The sequence below is a fragment of the Odocoileus virginianus genome, chromosome 5 (assembly GCF_023699985.2).
Source record: "Odocoileus virginianus isolate 20LAN1187 ecotype Illinois chromosome 5, Ovbor_1.2, whole genome shotgun sequence".
NCBI classification, from domain to species: Eukaryota; Metazoa; Chordata; class Mammalia; order Artiodactyla; family Cervidae; genus Odocoileus; species Odocoileus virginianus.
In genome coordinates this window covers 949,882-972,658 of record NC_069678.1, presented here as the reverse complement: position 1 = coordinate 972,658, position 22,777 = coordinate 949,882, and the positions used below count along the sequence as shown (strand labels likewise).

Here is a 22,777-nt window from a genome sequence, read left to right as displayed (position 1 = left end):
AGAGACAATATTCTTTTTAAAATAACTGGCAGGTATTCAAGTTTCATTACTGGGAAAGAATAAACATTATTCTGTTTGTATTTCATTTAGATAAATTCCTTGACAAGTCTCAATTTCTCTTCATAGATGAACTTGAGGCCCAAAAGTAAACTATCCAAGTTCATAAAGGAAATGTATGACAAAGCCAAGACTCTAAATAAAAGTTTTACATTTTTTTCATTACATTATTTTTGCAGATTGGTACTCTAAAAAGCAAATACTCATTTTTAATGAATATAAGCTGTCTTAGTCTATTTGGGCTGCTAAACAAAATACCATAGACTTGGTGGCTTATATACAACAAACATTTATTTCTCACAGTTGTGGAGGCTCAGAAGCCCAAGATTACGGCACTGGCAGATTCAGGGTCTAGTGAAGGCCCTCTTCCAGGTTGCAGACTGCGGACTTCTGGCTTGCCTTCATATGGTAGAAGGAGCTAAGGAATTCTGGGAGGCCACTTATAAAGGCCTAATCTGAGTCATGAGAGCTCGCGCTCCTGACCTAATCACCTCCTCATCACCTTGGGAAACAGGATCTGAACCTCTGCACTTTGGGGAGATACAAACATGCAGACCATAGCATACATGTTGCCATTGACCTTGTTTCCTATATTGTTTCACAAAGAAAGTATTCTAGATGTCTTTTAAAAAATTCTATAATAACTCTATAGAAAGTCAATTATAGTACTATGCTAGTTTATAGAAAAGAAATATGTATATATATATATAGATAATAAAAGGAATGTGTCAGGGTCAAACAGCAAGCTGGAAATGAAGCCAAGTGCAGAATTATGGACACCAAGCTTCTAGTGAGTGACTCTTCTTCCTGACTCAAGAGGTGCAAATCTAAAACAGACCACCCATCTCCTTAAGTTCACACTCTTATCACTTACACATCTGTTTTCTTTTGCACAGGCCCACAGTACAGCCTCTCATTCTTCTTCCAATTCTGAAGACACACAGATGTGAAGAGAACAAGCACTGGCTCTGGCTGACAGCTGTTTCTTGGTATTTAATAGGAATCCTTTCCCAAGGAATGAGCTGACATCCGTTTACTGTCTTTGTTAGAGAAGAACTCCTTGGAAACCAGTTCATCACATGTGATTGTCTTCTGCTGTCATCTGTCTCAGGGGTGGCTACTGCAGAAAGCTTATTTATGGCCAACTTAGGAAAAGTTAATATACGAGCCATATGCTTTTCATGAGATCTCTTTCAACTTTCAACTTAACTGCTCTTCTCTGTTTGATGTTATTTCTTCTATAGGTTCCCAGAGCACCAAAGATGATTCATAAATCTGTATATGTGAGAACTGCTAATTAAGGTATCTGAGCAGATAAGCCTATTAAAACCATGCTATTGTAAGAATGTTGTTGTTGCTGAAATAAATGCCATTAAAAATGCCTTTTGAGTATGCTTGAATTTTCCCTGTTGGCTGATAGAACCTTAATAGTGCTTTTGTTTCTGGTAAACTTTTTTTGTTTTAACCTTCATTTTGCCTCTAGAAACCCCCAACACAACAAAACTCAGAATAAGATCTCAGTAACAAAGAGAGACTTTCTGGTAATAAAATTCAAGATTTTCTTAAATTGCATTTCTGAGTGTCCTACAAATTTTCCAAAAGCTTCCTATTACAGATGAAGACTGAGTCCTAGGATAGGAAAGTGACCTATTCCAGTTAAGTTAGTCATTGTTTTACCCCACAACCCCACAAATGGCAGATGAAAAGAAAAAATGAAATATCACCAGTGACTTTAGAGTAATTCCCTTTTAAATATTACTAGTTTAAAGTGAAAGTGGAAGTTGCTCAGTCGTGTCCGACTCTTTGTGACCCTATGGACTATACAGTCTGTGAAATTGTCCAGGCCAGAATACTGGAGTGGGTAGCCTTTCCCTTCTCCAGGGGATCTTCCTAACCCAGGGATTGAAATAAGTTGAAAGGAAATAAGAAAAATGTCATACTCTGAAGTCTCTCTTGGTACACTCTATTTCAGTTGCATACCACTCCTTCCCCAACATAGATGAACTTTTGGTTATTTGAAGGGGGAAGGGGATGGGGAGGAGGGCTGGGATGCTGACTTAGATCACACAAGCATGATACCAAGCTATCCCTGATAGAATGACAGTAAGGCCCAAGTGTTAACAATCTCTGATTTTAATGATAGTCAATCTCAAGGGAAAGTCATAACCTCCTCCATGGGATCCTTAATTAAACAGAATCTCATGTGTTTAAGCAGCTACCTTACATTTCTCTTACCCCAGAGTTCCAGTGTATTTTCTCCCTTTAGTTTCTTGGCTCCTTTTAGCCCCACCACCTGGCATACTCCACCAGCCTCAAACCAAACAGCGTACTCTTGGCTGAGTGCTAGCTTGAGTTACTTCTCTCTCATATAAACGAGAAACTGAAGCTACTCATGATTACAGTGTCATCTGAGGACGAAGGCGTAAGCTGCAGGTAGAATATGCTACCACAGCACTATGTTGTTTTAAAAATGTTAGGCCCTGGCTCCTCCAGTTTTTCCCTCTTATATCCAAATTCTGACACCACTGGCCGGTAGCAGTCTGTAATAGGCATGAGTTCAAGGTGCCATATGCTTCTCTGGTGCCTGTTTGTGGGCCAGATAGAGGAAGAGTATGCTGGAGAGAGCACTGACCAGGAAAATGACATCAAACCAACGGTGATAGAAGTTGAATTGCAGCTCTCCAAGGACTTCGGTGATGATGGTGCGGTACTCCAGAGGCATGCTCATTCGGATCAGCAGCACAGATGAGACGAAGTACATGCCCTATAGGTCAAATGAATCCAGAAGGGGCTTGAATGCAGTGACAGACAAAGGAAATTGTTAAAATACTAAAAAGTATGAAACATTTCTGGTATTTTACGGCTCTACACATAAAGCTAGTTTATTAAACTTACCATTATCTGTGCTAATAGCAGGACAATGACATTGGAGGACTTACTACTGGAGATGGCATAAAAGAACTGTCAAGAAAGGGAGGAGAGATGATTATACAGTACTTCTATATTCCTGTGTCAACAACATTTAGTATAGTTAGCATGTAAATAAAAGTGTTTTTTCCATGCCACCAGCTTGTGTAGAACCGTTCATAAGATTAAGGCTATAAATAAGACATTTAAACAGGCTGCCCCAAAAGGATCCACTTATAGTTTTCCCATATGGGTAAGTATGGGAAAATATTACTACAAATTAGTAGCATCACTACTAGTGATACTTTGAAGGAAGCATCACTATGAACAAAGCTAGTGGAGGTGATCGAATTCCAGTTAATCTATTTTAAATTCTAAAAGATGATGCTATTAAAGTGCTGCACTCAATATGACAGCAAATTTGGAAAACTCTGCAGTGGCCACAGGACTGGAGAAGGTCAGTTTTCATTCCAATCCCAAAGAAAGGCAATACCAAAGAATGCTCAGACTACTGCACAGTGGCACTCATCTCACATACCAGCAAATCAGTGCTCAAAATTCTCCAAGTGAGGCTTCAACAGTATCTGAACCAAGAACTTCCAGATGTTCAAGCTGGATTTAGAAAACACAGAGGAACCAGAGATCAAATTGCCAACATCTGTCGGATCACAGAAAAAGCAAGAGAGTTCCAGAAAAACATCTGATTTATTGACTACACCAAAGCATTTGACTGTGTGGATCACACCAAACTGTGGAAAATTCTTCAAGAGATGGGAATACCAGAACACTACCTGCCTCCTAAGAAGTTTATATGCAAGCCAAGAAGCAACAGTTACAACCAAACATGGAAAAACAGACTGGCTCCAAATTGGGAAAGGAGTACTTCCCAATTTAAGGCTGTATATTGTCACCCTGCTTATTTAACTTATATGCAGAGGACATCATGAGAAATGCTGGGCTGGATGAAACACAAGCTGGAATCAAGATTGCTGGGAGAAGTATCAATCACCTCAGATATGCAGATGACACCATCCCTATGGCAGAAAGAGGAACTAAAAGGGCCTCTTGATGAAAGTAGAAGACGAAAGTGAAAAAGCTGGCTTAAAACTCAACATTCAAAAAACTAAGGCCATGGCATCCAGTCCCATCACTTCATGGCAAATAGATGGGGAAACAATGGAAACAGATCCAAAATCACTGCAGAGAGTGACTGCAGCCATGAAATTAAAAGACGCTTCCTCCGAGGAAGAAAAGTTATGACCAACCTAGACAGCATATTAAAAAGCAGAGACATTACTTTGCCAAAAAAGGTTCATCTAGTAAAAGCTATGGTTCTTCCAATAGTGACATATGGATGTGAGAGTGGGACCATAAAGAAAGCTGAGCACTGAAGAATTGATGCTTTTGAACTGAGGTGTTGGAGAAGACTCTTGAGAGTCCCTTGGACTGCAAGGAGATCAAACCAGTCAATCCTAAACAAAATCATTCCTGAATATTCACTGGAAGGACCGATGCTGAAACTGAAGCTCCGATACTTTGGCCACTTGATGCGAAGAGCCGACTCATTAGAGAAGACCCTGATGCTGGGGAAGACTGAGGGCAGGAGAAGGGGGCGACAGAGAACGAGATGGTTGGATGACATCACTGACTCAATGGACATGAATCTGAGCAAACTCCAGGAGATAGTGAAAGACAGGGAAGCCTGGCGTGCTGAAGTCCATGGGGTTGTAATGAGTCAGGCAGGAATTAGCAACTAAACTGAACTGATATGGGTAAGTTGGTGGTTTTAAGTATTATAACGTGAAAAGATTCCTACTTACCAGAAACCATGTGATACATATGACTTTAGCATCATTACATAACATTAAAGCAAATTACACCAGACCACTCCAAGCCCCTGTAATTGTTTCTGGGTTCCTGGGCTCTTCCTAAAATTGTGCTCAATGTTTGCAGAGCCCTTTCCCCCTCCCAACCTCTTTGCTCCTTTCATTTCAACAGCTCTTGGATTTTGAAGTCCCACCTCTTCTGCCAGAGAATTTACCTTCCAGTTCCATGAAACTTTCCTATGTTGATCAGAAAACAGCCCAGCACTCAGCTTCTCCTGCTTCCATATCTTTACAAGTAACTCTCCCAGTTATTCGTCTCACCTCAAATACCACCTTCTTTATTCATTCCAACTGTCTGCTACTCAGTGTCTACCTGCACCAGTTTCTGTTCTAGATGCTGGTGACACAGCAGTGAATGAAACATATTGTGATCTTATTCTATGACCTTTGGTAACTGTACTTATCTGCCTGGTGTATGATGTAAATACATTATCATCAATTTATGTGCTAGTCTAACTTTTTCTTTTATTCTGTCGCATGTCTTTTACAAATTTGTAGCTGTTGTTTAAGATCTCAGAAGGCAGAAATCTTAATTAGGTAAAGTTATCTCACAGTGCCACATGTAATTAAGTACTTTTCAACTCTGTGATACAACCTACCTTGGTAAGAGTGATCAGCAGTCCTCTGATAGATGTGACTATGATTATTCCAACCAGAATGAAGGAAATGTGTTGGGACCAGAACTTCACCTGTCAAGACAAGAGGAAGAAAAAATATTTGTTAAATCTCTGTTCAGAGAGATGGGAAAGCTAAGATGATACATTATTATCACTTAAGTGACTGTGAGAGGGAACTTCATTAGTAAGTAAGTGGCAATAAAAACATGTATGCAAAGACTTCAGTGGGTATCTTAATTAGCAGACCTAAAACTTAAGGACAGAAGACAGCAAATGCAGTGAAATGATGAAAATAATACTAATAAATCAGAAGAAACACAAAGCAAATAACATAGCTTCAAGTAAAAAGCATGAATTAAAAGGAAACTAAATAGCAGCCTGATAATGTTTAATATTTGTGAATGACAGTTCTCTGATCACCCAAAACTTAAATAATAAAAGAGTATGTAGACATTCTCAGCTATGGTCTAGGAAGTAGTTGACCTTTATTTGAATCACAGGATGATACCTTTTCCGTCTCTTGGATTGCTTCAGAGTGAGAGGCAGCTGTGATACCCTGTGTTTGATTCAAGGCTGAAAAGCATCAGAGGGGAGCTGTATTGCCAACATCTGAGAGATGTTATTCAGATTTATGAAATGTGGAGTGGTGTGTAGATGAGTTACAGATGGAACACATATACATACACAGCAACTAGCCCTAGAAAAGCACTAACAAGGAAGGGCATTTCTAAAAATTCACCCCAGTAAAAAAATTTTAAAAGAAAAATACATATGAGTGAAGCATGCTCTACCACATAATTTATATACTAGTTGAAGGAAAGAAACCATGCTCCTTCACATGAAAAAGGATACACTGTTGATTTATCATCTAAGAAATGTGTGCCTTGAGTTGTTTCTCAAGGACTGGAGTTCAATTTGCTCTGGTGTATTTTCATTTTATCCAGCTACCAGGGGCACGTCCAGCTGAGGGTATCATGCAAACTACGGCCAGGATCATAGAACAACTAAACGGCACTCGTAAGGACTAAGAATGTGATACTGGTTTTATTACCAAAGTGCCAACCAGCTAGAATCACCGGCCATATAAATACCTGGAAAATGCACTATTCTACAAATAAAGACATTAAACTCAAATTGGGACAAGACTGTCACAATTATAAAACAGGTAGAAAGAAGATTAAAAAAAAATTTGTGCACAAGGGACAGTTAACCATTTTTAGCTCAAAGCCCATATGAATTATACAGATTTCTTATAGCAGAAATCATTTTAGTTCTAACACAAAAACACTAATTAGTAGCTAATTTTCTACCAGAGGAATCAAAGGTGAGTTATATGTTTAAAGATATCATCAAGTATCACAGACAGAAATATTTGAATATTTGGTAGGGAGAAGCTGGAGAGTGGCAGCTGTGACTAAGAAGAGAAGGAACTGAGAAGTGATCACTACCCGTGAAAACAATAATTCCAGTCATTAGTTATGGTTTTAGGCCCTTTACGAATCTGCCATGTGAATATGCCAAAACAATAGAGAGGGAGAAGAATGAAAGCAGAAACAAGTACCTAGAGTAAGGACATAGAATCTTAACATAAACAAAGATTTTGATACAACTCTTACATCAAATTGGATCCCCAGATAATTCACAGTGATTTCAATGCCTCTTGTGACTGGATCAGTTTTCCCAACTCGGTCAAATACGATATTGATGGTTGCCTACAGAGACACAGACCTTTACATTAGAGTATCTCAAAAATTAGTTTCAAAAAATGATTCAAAATAATGAATCACCAAGTGTTTCTTACAGGTGGATATTCCTAAAAATGCAATTCTACTTTCAGTCTAAATCATACATAAGAAATCTATTTTGGCTATTCATACATCGGCAAACAAAAGTCCGTATCTACCCTATCTTTCTTTTCTGTAGAGTGTAAAGGGGGATAAGGCTATGACATATACACCTCAATTTATTAGGATCCAGAAAGGTAACATTCTGGTAAAACACAAGGTAAGAGAATCAAGGGATTCCAGGGTCATTCCCTATGGTTATTTTCTGAAAGCTCTAATAGCAATCACTAAAACAACAAGGAGAGTTATTATAGCTGACGAGCCAACAAAGATCAAACGGAATTATGAAAAATAATCGATTAATCCAAAAGAAGAAAGACAAAAGGAAAAAATAACACAAGACAAATAAAAACATACAGCAACAGGGTTGCTCAACCATAACAATAACACATTGAATATAAATGGTTTACTACTGTATAGCACATGGAACTCAGTGTTATGTGGCCTGGATGGAAGGGGAGTTTGGAGAGAATGGACACATGTATATGTATGGTTGAGTCCCTTTGCTGCTCACCTGAAATTATCACAACATTGTTTGTTAATTGGCTATACTCCAATACAAAATAAAAAGTTTAAAAAATATATAAATGGTCTAAACCAGAGGTTGGCAAACTCTGCCATGGTCATATGACTGTGTAGATAAATGGACTTGGCTGTGTTCCAATCAAACTTTTTAAATAAAAGCAGGTGGTGGCTGGATTTGGCCTAGGGGCTACAGATGGCTGACTCCTGGTCCAAATATGACAAATAAATGGCAGAGACCATTAGATTAGATATAAAAGCAAGTTGTTTACAAGAAGTCCACTTTAAATATAAAGATACAAATAGGTTAAAACTAAAAGCATGTAAAAAGATATATTATGCTAATGATAATCAAAAGAAAGCTGGAATGTCTATATTAATATCAGACAAAGTAGATTTCATAGCAAAATAATGTTGCCAGAGACTAAAAGGGTCATTTCATAATGATAAAAGAATCATTTCATCAAGGGGTACATAGTGATCCTACATGACATATATGAAGGAAAAAAAATGATATAATTAAAAAAAGAAATAGGCAAATCCACAACAATAGGGGGAAATTTCAATACCCCTCTCTCAATAATTAAGCAGTCAGAAAAGCAGAAAGAGTTTAGAAAAACTTAACAATATTATCAATCAACTTGACCTAAGTGAGACCTGTAGGCTATTCCACCCAACCAGAGTAGAATACACTTTCCATTCAAGTGCACGAAGAACTTAATTAACCATGGTTGACCATACTCTGGGCCAGAAAACAAGCCTCAATAGACTTATAAGATTTAAATCATATAAAATATGTTCTCAGACCACATGAAATTAAATTAGAAAGTAGTTACAGAAAGATATTCAGAAGATGCCCAAATATTTTATAACATACTTCTAAATAACCGATGAGTCAAAGAAGAAATCAAAAAGTAAATCAGAAAGTATTTTGAACCGGATGAAAATAAATATAGACATATCAAAAAAGTTGCATGTGTGATATACAAATAAAATAGTGCTTAGTAAGAAATTTGTAGCATTAAAATGCCTACATCTAAAAAAAGTTTCAAGTCAATGATCTTAGCTTCCTCTTTAAGAAATCAGAAAAAGATACCCAAAAGAGCAGCAGAAGAAAAATAATAAAGATCAGAGCAGAAATCAATGAAGTAGAAACCAGAAAAATAGAGAAAATCAATTAAGCCAGATGCTAGTTCTTTGAAAAGTTCAATAAAAATCGATAAACTTCTATCCAGATTGATCAGGAAAAAAAAAGAATGAGAGATATCAATTCACATCCACCAAAATATTGAAAGATATACCCAATTGAAGGCAGAGTTCCAAAGAATAGCAAGGAGAGATAAGAAAGCTTTCTTAAGTGAACAATGCAAAGAAACAGAGGAAAACAATAGAATGGGAAAGACTAGAGATCTCTTCAAGAAAATCAGAGACACCAAGGGGACATTTCATGCAAAGATGGGCATGATAAAGGACAGAAACGGTATGGACCTAACAGAAGTAGAAGATATTAAGAAAAGCTAGCAAGAATACACAGAAGAACTATACAAGAAAGATCTTAATGACCTGGATAACCACTATGGTGTGGTCACTTACCTAGAGCCAGACATCCTGGAGTATGAAGTCAAGTGGGCCTTAGGAAGCATCACTACAAAGCTAGTGGATGTGATGGAATTTCAGCTGAGTTATTTCAAATCTTAAAAGATAATGCTGTTAAAAGTGCTGCATTCAATATGCCAGCAAATTTGGAAAACTCAGCAGTGGCCACAGGACTGAAAAAGGTCAGTTTCATTACAATCCCAAAGAAAGGCAATGCTAAAGAATGTTCAAACTACTGCACAGTTGCATTCATTTCATATGCTAGCAAGGTAATGCTCAAAATCCTTCAAGCTAGGTTTCAATAGTACATGAACCAAGAAATTCCAGATGTACAAGCAGGGGTTAGAAAAGTCAGAAGAATCAGAGATCAAATTGCTAACACCCATTGGATCATAGAAAAAGCAAGGGAATTCCAGAAAAACATCGACTTCTGCTTCATTGATCATGCTAAAACCTTTGACTGTATGGATGACAAGAAACTAGAAAATTCTTAGAGAGATGGGAATACCAGACTACCTGACCTGCCTCCTCTAAGGAGAAACCTGTATGTAGGTCAAAAAGCAACAGTTATAACTGGACATGGAACAACAAACTGGTTCCAAATTGGGAAAGGAGTACGTCAAGGCTGTGTATTGTCACCCTGCTTAATTAACTTATATGCAGAGTACATCATGAGAAACGCTGGGCTTGAGGAAGTACAAGCTGGAATCAAGATTGCTGGGAGAAATATCAATCACCTCAGATATGCAGATGACACCACCCTTATGGCAGAAAGCAAAGAGGAACTAAAGACCCTCTTGATGAAGATGAAAGAGGACAGTGAAAAAGCTGGCTTAAAACTCAACATTCAAAAAACTGAGATCAGGGATGGCATCTGGTCCTATTACTTTATGGCAAATAGATGGGAAACAATGGAAACAGTGACAGACTTTATTTTTGGGGGCTCTAAAATCACTGTAAACAGTGACCGCTGCCATGAAATTCAAAGACTCCTTGGAAGAAAAGCTATGACAAACCTAGACAGAGTATTAAAAAACAGAGACATTATTTTGCTGACAAAGGTCCATCTAGTCAAAGCTATGGTTTTTCCAGTAGTCATGTATGGATGTGAGAGCTGGACCATAAAGAAGGCTGAGCACTGAAGAATTGATGCTTTTGAATTGTGGTGTTGGAAAAGACTCTTGGGAGTCCCTTGAACTGCAAGGAGATCAAACCAATCTAATCCTAAAGGAAATAAACCCTAAATATTTATTGGAATAATGATGCTGAAGTTGAAGTTCCAATACTCTGGCCATCTGATGTGAAGAGCTCACTTACTGGAAAAGAACCTTATGTTGGGAAAGGCTGAGGGTAGGAAGAGAAGTGGGCAACAGAGGATAAGATGGTTGGATGGCATCATCAACTCAATGGACATGAGTTTGAGCCAACACCGGAGATAGTGAAGGACAGGCAAGCCTGGCGTGCTGCAGTTCATGGGGTTGCAAAGAGTTGGAAATGACTCAGCGACTAAACAACAACAAAATGACTATAATTAAAAAGATAGATAATAAGTATTGGAGAGGCTGTAGAGAAATTGCAACTGTCACACATTGCTGGCAGGAATATAAATGGTGCAGATGCTTTGGAAAACAGCCTGGTAGTTAGGCAGTTTATTAGAAGGTTAAACATATAGTAAGCATATAACCCAGCAATTCTACTTCTACAGATATATACCTAAGAGAAATGAAACACATGTCCACATAAAAACTTATACATGGGGTTTCCCTGATGGCTTAGAGGTAAAGAATCCACCTGCCAATGCAGGAAACACAGCTTTGATCCCTAGTCCAGGAAGGTCCCAAACGTCGCAGAGCAGCTAAGTCCATGTGCTGCAACTCCTGAGTCCACACATCCTCGAGCCTGTGCTCTGCAACAAGTGAAGCCAGCACAACGAGAAGACTGCACTGCAACAGCAGAGTAGCCCCTGCTCGCGGCAACTAGAGAAAAGCCTGCACAGCAATGAAGACCCAGCACAGCCCACAAAACAAACACACATGAATGCTCAACAGCATTATTTATAGTGGCCAGAATGTCACAATAAAACAACTCAAATGTTCATCAACTAATGAGTGGATAATTTAAATTAATGTGGCATATCCATATAATGGAATAAATATTATTCGATCATAAAAAGGAATGAAGTATTTATTGATAGAGGCTACAATATAGATAAACCTTGAAAACATTATGTTAGTAAGCCAACCACAAAAGATCACATCTCATGACTCCATTTAATAAAGTTGTTAATATGTTTATATATTAACATTCAATTACAGAATTTAATTATATATCACATTCATTAATTTATTAACATATTAATATTCCATGCAAACCCTTCTACTAATTGGAAGAGAAAGAAATACTTCTCAACTTATAGTTTAAGGTTAGACACCTAAACCAAAGACATTAACAAGAAAACTATACTCTGAAATTCTTCATAAACATAGATGCAAAAACTCTTTAACAAAACATTAGTAAATTAAATCTAACAAAACATTAAAAGAATAATACACTTGGCCAAGTAAGGTTTACTCCAGGAATGTGAGTTCAGTTTAATGTTCAAAAATTAATTTTACTGTATTAGCAGACTAAAAAAGAAAAACCATATGATCATCTCCATAGATGCAGAAGTGACAAAATCAAACATGCTTTCATGATTAAAAACACTTAAGAAACTATTAATAAAAGAAAATTCCTCAATCTGACAAAGGGCATCTAGGAAAAACCAACAGCTAACACCATACTTAATGGTGTAAGACTGGATGCTTTCCCCCTAAGATCAGGAACAAAATCAGGGTGACTGCTTTACTTAATTTTGTTACTGCAGGATTTGGTCAGTGCAGTAACGCTTGAAGAGGAGGAAAAGATAGGATGGAATTGTCTATGTAGGAAATCCTATGTAATTTATAAAAAGCTTCTAGAAACAATAAGAGAGTTTAGCAAGGTAACAGAATACAGGATCAATATACAAGAATCAGTTGTATATCTATATACTATTAACACTTGAAAATTAAAATTATAAAAACATTGTCATTTATAATAGCATCTAAAAATCAAATACTTAGATAAATCTGATGAAAGATGAGAAAGATCTGTACACCAAAAACTATAAAACACTGCTGAGAAAAATTAAGAAAATCTAAATAGATAAAAAGTTGTACCATGTTCATCGATTGGAAGACATATTGATCAAGACAGTGTGGTACTGGCAGAAGTAAATATATAAGATACACATAAATCTCAATAGAAAAAAAGAGAACAGAAATAGACCCATATACATAAGGTCAATTAGTTTTTTTTTTTTTAAAAATTGCAAAATTGCCTCAATGGAGAAATGATACTCTTTTCAATGAATGGTGCTAGAACACCTGGATATCTATGTGAAAAAAGTGAACTTGGATTCATACTCCAATATCATATTAGAAATTTAACTTAAGATGGCTCACAGACATAAATGTAAAATCTAAAACTATAAAATTTCTATTTTATATTTTTCATATTAAGAAAACATGAAAAAAAATCTTTGGGACCCCAGGTTAGACAAAGATTTCTTAGATACAACACAAAAGCATAATTTATAATAAAAGAAGAATAGATTGGACATCATTGAAATTAAGACCTTTTGATTTCTGAAGGATACTAACAGAATGAAAAGCCAAGTCACTGATGGGAGAAAATATTTAAAAATCACATATTTGATAAAAGGTTACCAGAATATACTGAAAAACTCTCAAGCCCAACAAAAAGAAAACAATCAACCTATTTAAAAAATGGGCTTCACAGGTGGCCCAATGGTAAAGAATCTGCCTGCCAAAGCAGGAGATGTAAGAAATGTGGGTTCAATCGCTGGGTTGGGAAAATCCCCTGGAGGAGGAAATGGCACCCCACTCCAGTATTCTTGCCTGGAAAATTCTATGGATAGAGGAGCCTGGAGGTCTACAGTCCATGGGGCTGCAAAGAGTTGGACATAACTGAATGACTGAGCACAATTAAAAAACTGGCAAAAAATCTGAACAGATACATCACCAGAGAGGATACACAGGTGGCAAAAAAGCACATAAAAGTTGTTCAACATCATTAGGCATTAGGAAAATGCAAATTAAAATGATTTAGTACCACCTCATATCTATTAAAACATCTAAGATTTAAAAGACTGACTACACAGCCTTAGCAAGGATGTGGAATAATTGAAACTCTCACATACTGCAGGTAGGAATGTAAAATGGTACAACCTCTTTGGAAAAGTTTGGCCATTTCTTCAAAAGTTAACCATATGTCTGCCATATGATCCAGCCATTCTACACGCAAATGCTTTCTCCCAAGAGAAAAGAGAACATATGTCCAAACACAGACTTGTAGACAAATATTCACAGCAACTTTATTTGTAATATTCCCAAATGGGGAACAAACAAATATTGATCAGCAGGTGAACAGATAAAACAAATTGTGGTGCATCCATACAGTGGAATACTACAAAGTATAGAGAGACAAAGGGGCCTGAGGAAACATTCAGAAGTGATGGATGGGTATGTTCTCTATGTTGATTGGCTGATGGCCATTGCATAGGTATATGCATGTATCAAAACCTACCAAATTGTATATGTTAAATATGTACAGTTTGTTGAATGTCAACCACATCTCAATAAAGCTGTTAAAAAATGTTACACTCTCCTAAAGGCTGCATCTCAGGGAAACCTTTAGTAGCTTAATAATATGAATACTTGATAACTGAACACACTATCTTCATTTATCCTCTCCCGCTGAAGAAGTCAAGATTTTAAAATGTCATCTGAATGGGTATTAACATCAATTTTTTATAACATTTACATCTGTTAAATCTAGAATCTTCCATTCATCTACACTGATCAAAATTAACAAGCTGACAAAGCTCCTCTTTGTGCAAGCACAGCCTCAGTGGGAAAGTCATCAAACTAGAAAGTCAAATCAGCCTTTTTTATAATCACACTGAAATCCATTAATACCTGCAGATGGGTCACAAGTAAAGACAAATAAAGCAGTGCATCAAATGCACATAAAGAATAGAGCGGGAGGGCAAGCCACAAAAGAGTAAGAGCTGGAAGCACAGAAGATGAATTTATCTGTAGGAATATGTTTTAGAATTTACTTTTTTCGGGTATATACAGATTATTAAAAAGGACAGGTGGTTTCTGTTCTGAGCTGAAGGTTGGAGTAGTGTTATATAGTCATGTACTCATGGGTAATATGAAGAGTAGGGTGTAAAACAGGAAACCCCTATAGGCACTTCATATATTTCACAACCTAAGAACTTACTAATGATTTCTGACAGAAGACAAATGCAACCTCCTGTTTCTAGGGAACCCAAAAAGAAGAGGGGGAAGAGGCTCAGATATGTGAAAGATGACATGCTCTGTTAATGCAGTTGGATTTGGCACTTAGTTCACGGCCTCAACCAAACCCAATTTTCTCTCTGCCATTACTAGAGAAAATCATCTAAACCCTGATAATTAAAAAAATATACTTACCATGAAAATTTTCCAAACACAGTAAATAGAGAAGAAGTAACCCAGAAAATTAAAGTATTTCCCTTTGAAAGTTTTGGAGTATTCTATTCTCTCCTGAGGGAGAATAAACACAAAACACGGTTAGTCCTAGCAAAATGTATACTTACATCCTACAAAAATATTTCTGCCTCTATAAATCACTGTTCAGGCTAAGGATTAAAACCTTAATACAATAATAATATTAAAATAACACACGATAATAATATTAAAATAACAATAATAGTAGTAGTGGGAAAATTTATTGAATGATTACTTTAAACCAAAAATTAGGATAAACACCTTACATGCAGTGTCTACTTTAATTTTCATAACAACTCTTACGAGGTACGTCCTTTTTAATTTTACAGATAAGAAAATGAAGGCTTAGAAAGGTTAAATAACTTGCTTAAGGACACACAGCTAGTGAGTAAGGGAAGTTAGGCTCAGGTCTACCTGTCTCTAAAGTCTATGTTTCTCTCTATCCTATACAGCTATTCCTGTGAAGTGATCCTCAAAAAGGATTAAAATAGTCTGAACAACCTTAAATAACAGATTTGGCATGTTTAAATTATATTGCATTTTAGGTGTACATAGGAAAGTTTCTTCTTGTAGTTAGGTTCCTTCCTAATCTGGCTCCTTTAAAATAGAGCTAGACCACAGCAGGGGCTTCCCCAGTGGCCCAGAATCCACCTGCCAGTGCAAGAGACTTGGGTTCGATCTCTGGGTCAGGAAGACACCCTGGAGAAGGAAATGGCAATCCAGTCCAGTATTCTTGCCCGGGAAATCCCATGGACAGAGGAGCCTGGCGGCCTATAGTCTATGGGATCACAAAAGAGTCAGACATAACTTAAGGACTAACAATAACAATAGACCACGGCAGATGGATATCTTACTGCTCTTCCAATATTACTAACTTGCAAGAGAATAAAAAACAATCACAAGAGCTACCATAGGAGCTACCCTCTTGATCTTGGCCATCAGCAGGAAGTGATGTGTGCAACCTTCCTAGATGATTAAAAGCTTCTTCTGACTATTCCAGTAGTTTCCATTTTTGAGAGCGTTCCATTAAGGGTTTTGCTACTGGTAGGAGCAATGTCACAAAGAGTCCAGGTATCAGTGCTTCATGACTGATACTGAAGCTACTGAGGTGCCTCTTACATGGCCTGGCCATAGAGGATGCTACAAAGCTTATTTAGTCTTGCTCTTTCTTCAATCACATTGGTAAAAACCATACTGCAGCTTCCTTGCTCTGTACCTTGGTAGCATATAGATCAGCTGTTTCCAGAAAAAGTTGCCTGCTTAGTTCTTCCAAAGCATCCACTTCCTGTTGAATAAGAGTAAGATCTGGCACAAAATGGGCATCAAGGTTTAAATCACACAGAAGTTTCAAGGAATAGCAATGAAGAAAGCACATGCTTTTGGTTTCTTCTATAGCGGGTCCTAGGAACTGCCCATATTTCCAATTTCCTGCTTCAATAGCCAGCAGTACTATTTCAGAACTATTTTTCCAATCTCAGACACAGGTGTATAAAAGCTTTACCATTAACAGCACCACCACCAAACACCTACCACTCAGTTTTACACTAGCTTGAAAGTGGCTCAGGTAGGTACTTCTGTTTATTTTTGCTTTATCTAGTTAGCTTAAGTCAAATGTCATTTTTGAAATCTCAAAAGGTTACATAGTAAGAAAAACACCTACAATATATAGCAAAGTTTTCTCTTGCATTATCTTGAATAAATACGATGTTAGGAAAAGGGATCTAATATTTACTGTGTTCTAATACAGGCTGGGATTTATAGACATTACCTTCTTCAGTTCTTTACAGATCTTATCTTCTATCATTCACAACAATCCCATGAGATAGGTGTCATTATCCATTTTGCAGATAAGGAAAGTAAAGCTCAGAGAGTCAAATATCTTGCTCAAAGTCACACAGCTAATAGGCGTGGAAGCAAAGTCAGAGCTGCCTTACTCCAAGGTCTGCTCTTTCCATTACTCTATGCCACCTTCTAAGAAGGCAGTGAGGCTGTGTGATTATCCTCTCCATTTAGGAAAGGACTCAGAGAAGTTCAATAATCCTGATACTTTTTTGACTTGGTTTAGTGTTGCTGAGATAGCTTAAACCTAAAGTTTGGCTTTTATGAATTTTTAAGTCATAAAAATAGTAAAGATAGCCCTTTCTAAAACAGAAGTTTAATTGGTTTTAATCCAAATCCTCCCTCCTCTCTGTGATTTTTCCCTCTATTACCCAAATCAGCAAGTGCCCTTCAGCTCCCTCCTCAGTAGTGGCTGCTATTGGCACAGTTCAGGCCACTGACTACATGGCTCAGTTACAAGTCTGGCTCCCCCATGATTAGGCAGTTAAGTTCCTTGAGGAGAGAGGCTATCTTCTGCTCATCAGTTTAGCGCACTGTTTGGAAATAGGAGACATGAAATAAATGTTTAAATAAATTTAAAGTCACCTTTTTACCCCCCTCTCTCCTGTTGTCATCCCATTTTGTTTGTTCTAATTCCTACCTGCATTTCACACCAGAAAGGTATATCATAATTTATAGCAAGAACAGGTTACATTCTTTTCCTTCAATTGAGGCAAAAGGAAATTTGTTCTTCCTCAGGCCAGAGAAGGGAGGAATACGCTTAAGCTATCTCACCTCTAGTCCCTCACGCCAAATTTTGGCTTGAGAGCCTGGTAGCCACAAAGAGATGTGGTTACTCAATTTGGGAATTAGTTTAACACTGCAACCACCTGGGCCAAGACAAATTTATTAACACAATCTCCTTGATTCTTTAAACCAGAAAGTTACTGGAGATAAAGAGCTGCTTAAAATGTGTTTCTAAAACTGACTGCTTTAGAAATGGGCCCTTACAATCCATATACAAACCAGTCATTTTAGGGAGTCACTGTTCTGTGGTGTTTTTTTCAAGTTGGGAAATATAATAGTGTAGTGGAAAGAACTAAGGAGACCACAGTTCTGGTCTTACATTTGCCACAAGCCACTGTGTGACTTAACTTCTCTGGGTCTATTTTCTCATCTGTAAAATGGAAAGACTGACTTGTTTGGATCCCTTCAGCTCAAAGACAATGGTTTTATTATTTTAGGATTATCTAAGGCTTTCTTTTTCCTAAGCCCAGTCCTGACCAGCTGAACTGTGATGCAGTCAGGTATCTTAGAAGAGAATGTCTCTGTCCCAACACTAATTTTTCTTCTGCCTTTGGTCCACAGTTGAGAAAAAGAAACAAGCCAATGGATAAAGGATACTTTCACTTCCTGGTGCTGAAGTGGTAACGCTCTTTATCATCCCCCAGAATCCTGATGGTTTGTTATGCACCTCCCCCTTCTGGAAAATAGTCCTCCGTGTCATTGCCATCCTGAAATAAAAGAAAATGTAAAGACTTAGAGAATGAACTTACGGTTGCCAGGGGTGGGGAATGGTGGGGGTAAGGATGGGGGAAAGGGATAGTTAGGGAGTTTGGGATGGACATGGACACACAGCTATAATTAAAATAGATAACCAACAAGGACCTACTGTTAAAAAAAGAAAATGTAAAACCTCAGCAAGGGAGCATGGACCCTCAAAGTCCATTCTTGTCGTCTCATAGCTGCTCCTTTCATTTGCTGAGCTGTTCAGGAAAGGAATAAATTCTGGAGTCCCACTTTTCTACTGCTTACAACTGAGGGAAAACTATACACTCCCAGAAGGAATGTGGAATAGGTGAAGGAGCACAGAATTGGAGCTGGCAATAAATCTGAAGATTGGATCTGCCACTTGGAAACTGTAAGGCTTTAGAGTTTTCATGTCCTCATCTCTGGATGATTAGGAAGATCAACGAAACAATATATTTACTTATTACCATTATCATTTAAGAACAAAATAAAATAACAGCTAACATGCCTAGATAAAGGATCAGGTACAGGGCAGGAACTCAATAAATGTTTCTTTCCTTCCTTTTCAGAAGCTAACAAAAGAAAAAAAAAATCAGAAAATCACACAAACCTGGCCTCTTCTAAAGCACCATTCTCTCTCTAATGTTAATCTCTTCCTACTACTGAATAAATCAGTGGGACATTTGTTCTTCCTATCAGTTTATGGAAGGACCTACCACGTCAGTGGTGGCTGCTGGCATGTTCCAGCCTATCACACAGATATTAAGAACAGGGTCCTTGTGAGGAAAAATAGACCATTTGTTCATTAATGGTTACTTGAAGGGTACAATAGGCCAAGGCCTACAGGCTTAAAAAAAAAAAAAAAACACAAGATGAGTTTAATAAAAGTAGATTTGTAGAACTAAAGAAGAATTTAATTCAACGTTAACCTCAAAAGGGTGACAAGAGATAGAAGCACTAAGGATAAAGAAGCAGCACCGGTGTTCATGGTTAGGACCAATACAAATGGTACCAAATACCACATGGTATTTCTGTAGGCTAAATTAAGCCATTGGCTAAAATAATACAATAAAGACTGCCCTGGTGGTCCAGTGGTTAAAAATCTGCTTGACAATGCAGGGGACATGGGTTTTAACACTGGTCTGGGGAGATTTCATATGCCTCGGGGCAACTAAATCCATTTGCCACAACTACTAAAGCCCGTGTGCCCTAGAGCCAGCCCATGCTCCACAAGAGAAGTCACTGCAATGAGAAGCCTTTGCACCACAACAAAGAGTGGCTCCTGCTTGCTGCAACTAGAGTAAGCCTACGCACAGCAACCAAAGACCCAGTGGAACCAAAAAAAATAAATAAAAATTTAAAAATAAACAAAAAATTTTAAAAAGCATTAAAAGAATGTTAAGTGTATTGGCCACATTGACTTAACTGTTTCCTGTTAAAATTACCTTTACCTGGATACTGAGTGAATGGAATATAGTTTCCAAGTTGTATTACTTTCTTCATGGTTCCCCTAGATTTATTACTTCATGGCAAACAGATGGGGGAAAAGTGGAAACAGTGACAGATTTTATTTTCTTGGGCTCCAAAATCACTGCAGACAGTGACTGCAGCCATGAAACTAAAAGATGCTTGCTTTTTGGAAGGAAAGCTATGGACATGAGTTTGAGCAAACTCCAGGAGATAGTGAAGGACAAGAAAGCCTGGCATGCTACAACTATATCTATTCATAATTTTTCTCTTAATGCTTTCAAGACTTTTTGTCTTTCAGCAATCTGACTATATAAAACTAGTCAAACTTGTGTTTGACTTAAGCCTCTTAGATCTGTAAATTAATGTTTTCCACCAAATTTGGGAGGCCTTTGGCCATTATTCCTTTAAGTACTTTTTTTTGCTCCTTAATCCTAGAGGACTCCAACTACAGGTACCTGTTGGACTGCTTGATAGTGCTTCATCCTGAGATTTTCATTCATTTTTCTTTCATCTTTTATTTCTCTATTCTTCAGACTGAATAATTTCTATTGACCTACTTTCAAGTTCACTAAATAATTCTTCTGCTATCTTAACTCTGCTAAGCCTACCTAGTAAAATTTTCATTTTAGTTACTGTTGTTTTCAGCTTTTGAATTTCCTTTTGCTTCTTTTTAAAAATATAGTTTCTATTTCTCTTTTGAGACTCCTTTTCCGTTCACTAGTTAATACTGTATATTCTTTCATTTTTAAAAATGTATTTATAATAGCTGTTTTCAAGTCTGTTTGTTAAAGCTGTTATCTGCGCCCACCTGGAGTTAAGTGTCTATTAGTTGCTTTTTATCTTGAATATGGGTTGCACAGTTCTGTTTCTTTGTATGCCCAGCAAGCTTTGACTGAAGACTTGACTTTGTAGATATTATGTTTCAGTGACTTTGGAATCTGTTTTATTTTTCTGAGGACTGTTATTTTTTGTTCTAGCAAGCAGTTTATCTAGCTGTACTTGAACTGGTAGTTCCACCAGGTAGAGAACTGTGATAATTAGGTCAAATTGGGAGGCTGATTCTTCTGAGAGCCACTCAAATTATGAAGACATGCTACAGGACCACAAGCCATCCCAGATCCTGAGTTAACAAGGTCTATAGGGGTTCATGTACAGATCAGAGCCAAATGGTAAGAAAGATTATTGATGAAATGTCTTAAAAGTGAACATCTGCATTTGATGTGAGTCATGACTTTATATTCATCTCTCTACATGAATAAAGTAAATACAGTAAAAGGGAGAATAATCTTGGGAATCCAAACAGTATGTTTCTATATAAAACAGTATGTTTTAATACTGAATAACATGGCAACCCACTCCAGTACTCTTGCCTGGAAAATCCCATGGACGGATGCTATAGTCCATGGGGTGGCTAAGAGTCAGACACGACTGAGTGACTTCACTTTCACCTTTCACTTTCATGCACTGGAGAAAGAAGTGGCAGCCCACTCCAGTGTTCTTGCCTGGAGAATCCCAGGGACGGGGGAGCCTGGTGGGCTGCCGTCTGTGGGGTCACACAGAGTCGGACACGACTGAAGCGACTGAGCAGAGCAGCAGCAACACTGCTCTTATTGCTGTATTCTAAAAATCGACAATCATATTCATTCATGTAAAATAAACTGTTGAGTTTGAATATTATTAATACAAAACATATATAAGTAAATAAATGTATACACATACGTATCTACTTCCAGTCCCCTAGTGAAGATGTATAGAAATGGAGATAAGAATTAGTTGGTGAATCTGGACCTCTTCATCATTCCAATATCTATTGTTCTCTCTTACATTAAGTCTTACATTAATCATAAGACTTGATTATGTATCTTACTATAGGAAAGTGTTGAAAGAAGACACATGAAATGGAAAAACACTCATCAACTTAGAGCTTCTATGACATTTCTATATGAGTAATACTAACTCTAATAAAAACAGTAGACTAATAAGTTTCACGAAGGTAGGAATTGATTACCTTGCTCATCATTCTATCTCCATGTACTATTCAGCATTTATTATAGTGTCCAACATAAACTAGGCTTTCTACAATTAAGTGAATGATTCATTCATATGAATGAATAAAGGCAAAATATTAAAACCAAATGACTGTCCTGCCAAGATTATTAATAAATAGTTTCCCTTAGCTATTTATAGTTCACTATTCTAAGAAGTCTGCATGTCAGTCAACTCATTATCATTATTACCATTTTACAGATAAGTAAATCAGGACATAAGGAAATAAAGCAACTACCTTAAAGTCACACCAAGTTGTAGGCCAAAGATTCAGATCCAGATAGTCTGAATCTAGCATCTGTGCTTTTACTCACTGAGACACAAATTTCTAGAAATGCCACTTTGAAAACATACATTTTAAAAGTACTTTTAAAATAATAAAAACAACAATAGTTGGGAGACTGAAGGATTTTATAAAGTAGTTGGAGAAAAGGAAGTTGAAACAAAGTATGAAAAAGTTTATAAAAATGCAGGACAATAGACTGTTAAAACACTCAATGTAGAATACCTTCAAATATTAAAAGATATTCTAAAATTTATCTAAGAGAATTTATATTTGAAGTTAGGAAGTAAGGTTGATTTGAAAATTTTCCTTCACACAAGATTAGACACTAAAGTCTCTGGTAGTTCCCTAACTTAAAAATAAATGAGATGAAATTCCTTGTTAGCACCAGTCATGTCAAATTTCCTTGTTGAGAAATTTGAACAGCACAAGTTTTTACCATGCTGACAGCTTACCTTTTCTTTTTGCTTATGATCATATCCATAGTTTGGAGCAGTCGGCGTTCCAGGGCTAGAATATCTGTGTCAGTCACATTCCTGTAATAAGCATAAGCTGTTAGCAGAGTTTGGGGTTCCATCTTTGGGCATAATACAGGGCAGCT

The 22,777-nt window shown here is 37.2% G+C and overlaps 2 protein-coding genes across 7 annotated transcripts in view; one reads left to right on the top strand and one right to left on the bottom strand.

Moving 5' to 3' along the window:
- PDZK1 (PDZ domain containing 1) overlaps positions 1 to 1,438 on the top strand; it is a 49,273-nt gene extending 47,835 nt beyond the window's left edge. For both annotated transcript variants that reach the window (XM_020904133.2, XM_020904123.2), the window contains exon 9: positions 954 to 1,438. In XM_020904133.2, coding sequence (XP_020759792.1) covers positions 954 to 1,007 — 54 coding nt within the window. In that variant the 3' untranslated portion in view covers positions 1,008 to 1,438. The remainder of the gene's footprint in view (positions 1 to 953) is intronic.
- A 734-nt stretch (positions 1,439 to 2,172) lies between these two features.
- The window catches only part of GPR89A (G protein-coupled receptor 89A), a 47,013-nt gene continuing 26,408 nt past the window's right edge, over positions 2,173 to 22,777 (bottom strand). For 2 of the 5 annotated variants that reach the window (XM_020904146.2, XM_070467212.1), the window contains 8 exons: positions 22,632 to 22,712; positions 18,252 to 18,361; positions 16,246 to 16,334; positions 14,973 to 15,065; positions 7,084 to 7,179; positions 5,450 to 5,539; positions 2,953 to 3,018; positions 2,173 to 2,821 (listed from right to left, as the gene is read on the bottom strand). In XM_020904146.2, the coding sequence (XP_020759805.1) occupies positions 2,615 to 2,821; positions 2,953 to 3,018; positions 5,450 to 5,539; positions 7,084 to 7,179; positions 14,973 to 15,065; positions 16,246 to 16,334; positions 18,252 to 18,361; positions 22,632 to 22,712 (832 nt within the window). In that variant the 3' untranslated portion in view covers positions 2,173 to 2,614. Of the gene's footprint in view, positions 2,849 to 2,952; positions 3,019 to 3,502; positions 3,577 to 5,449; positions 5,540 to 7,083; positions 7,180 to 14,972; positions 15,066 to 16,245; positions 16,335 to 18,251; positions 18,362 to 22,631; positions 22,713 to 22,777 lie in introns of those variants that run through there. The other 3 variants (XM_070467210.1, XM_070467211.1, XM_070467209.1) reach the window with 3 other exon arrangements.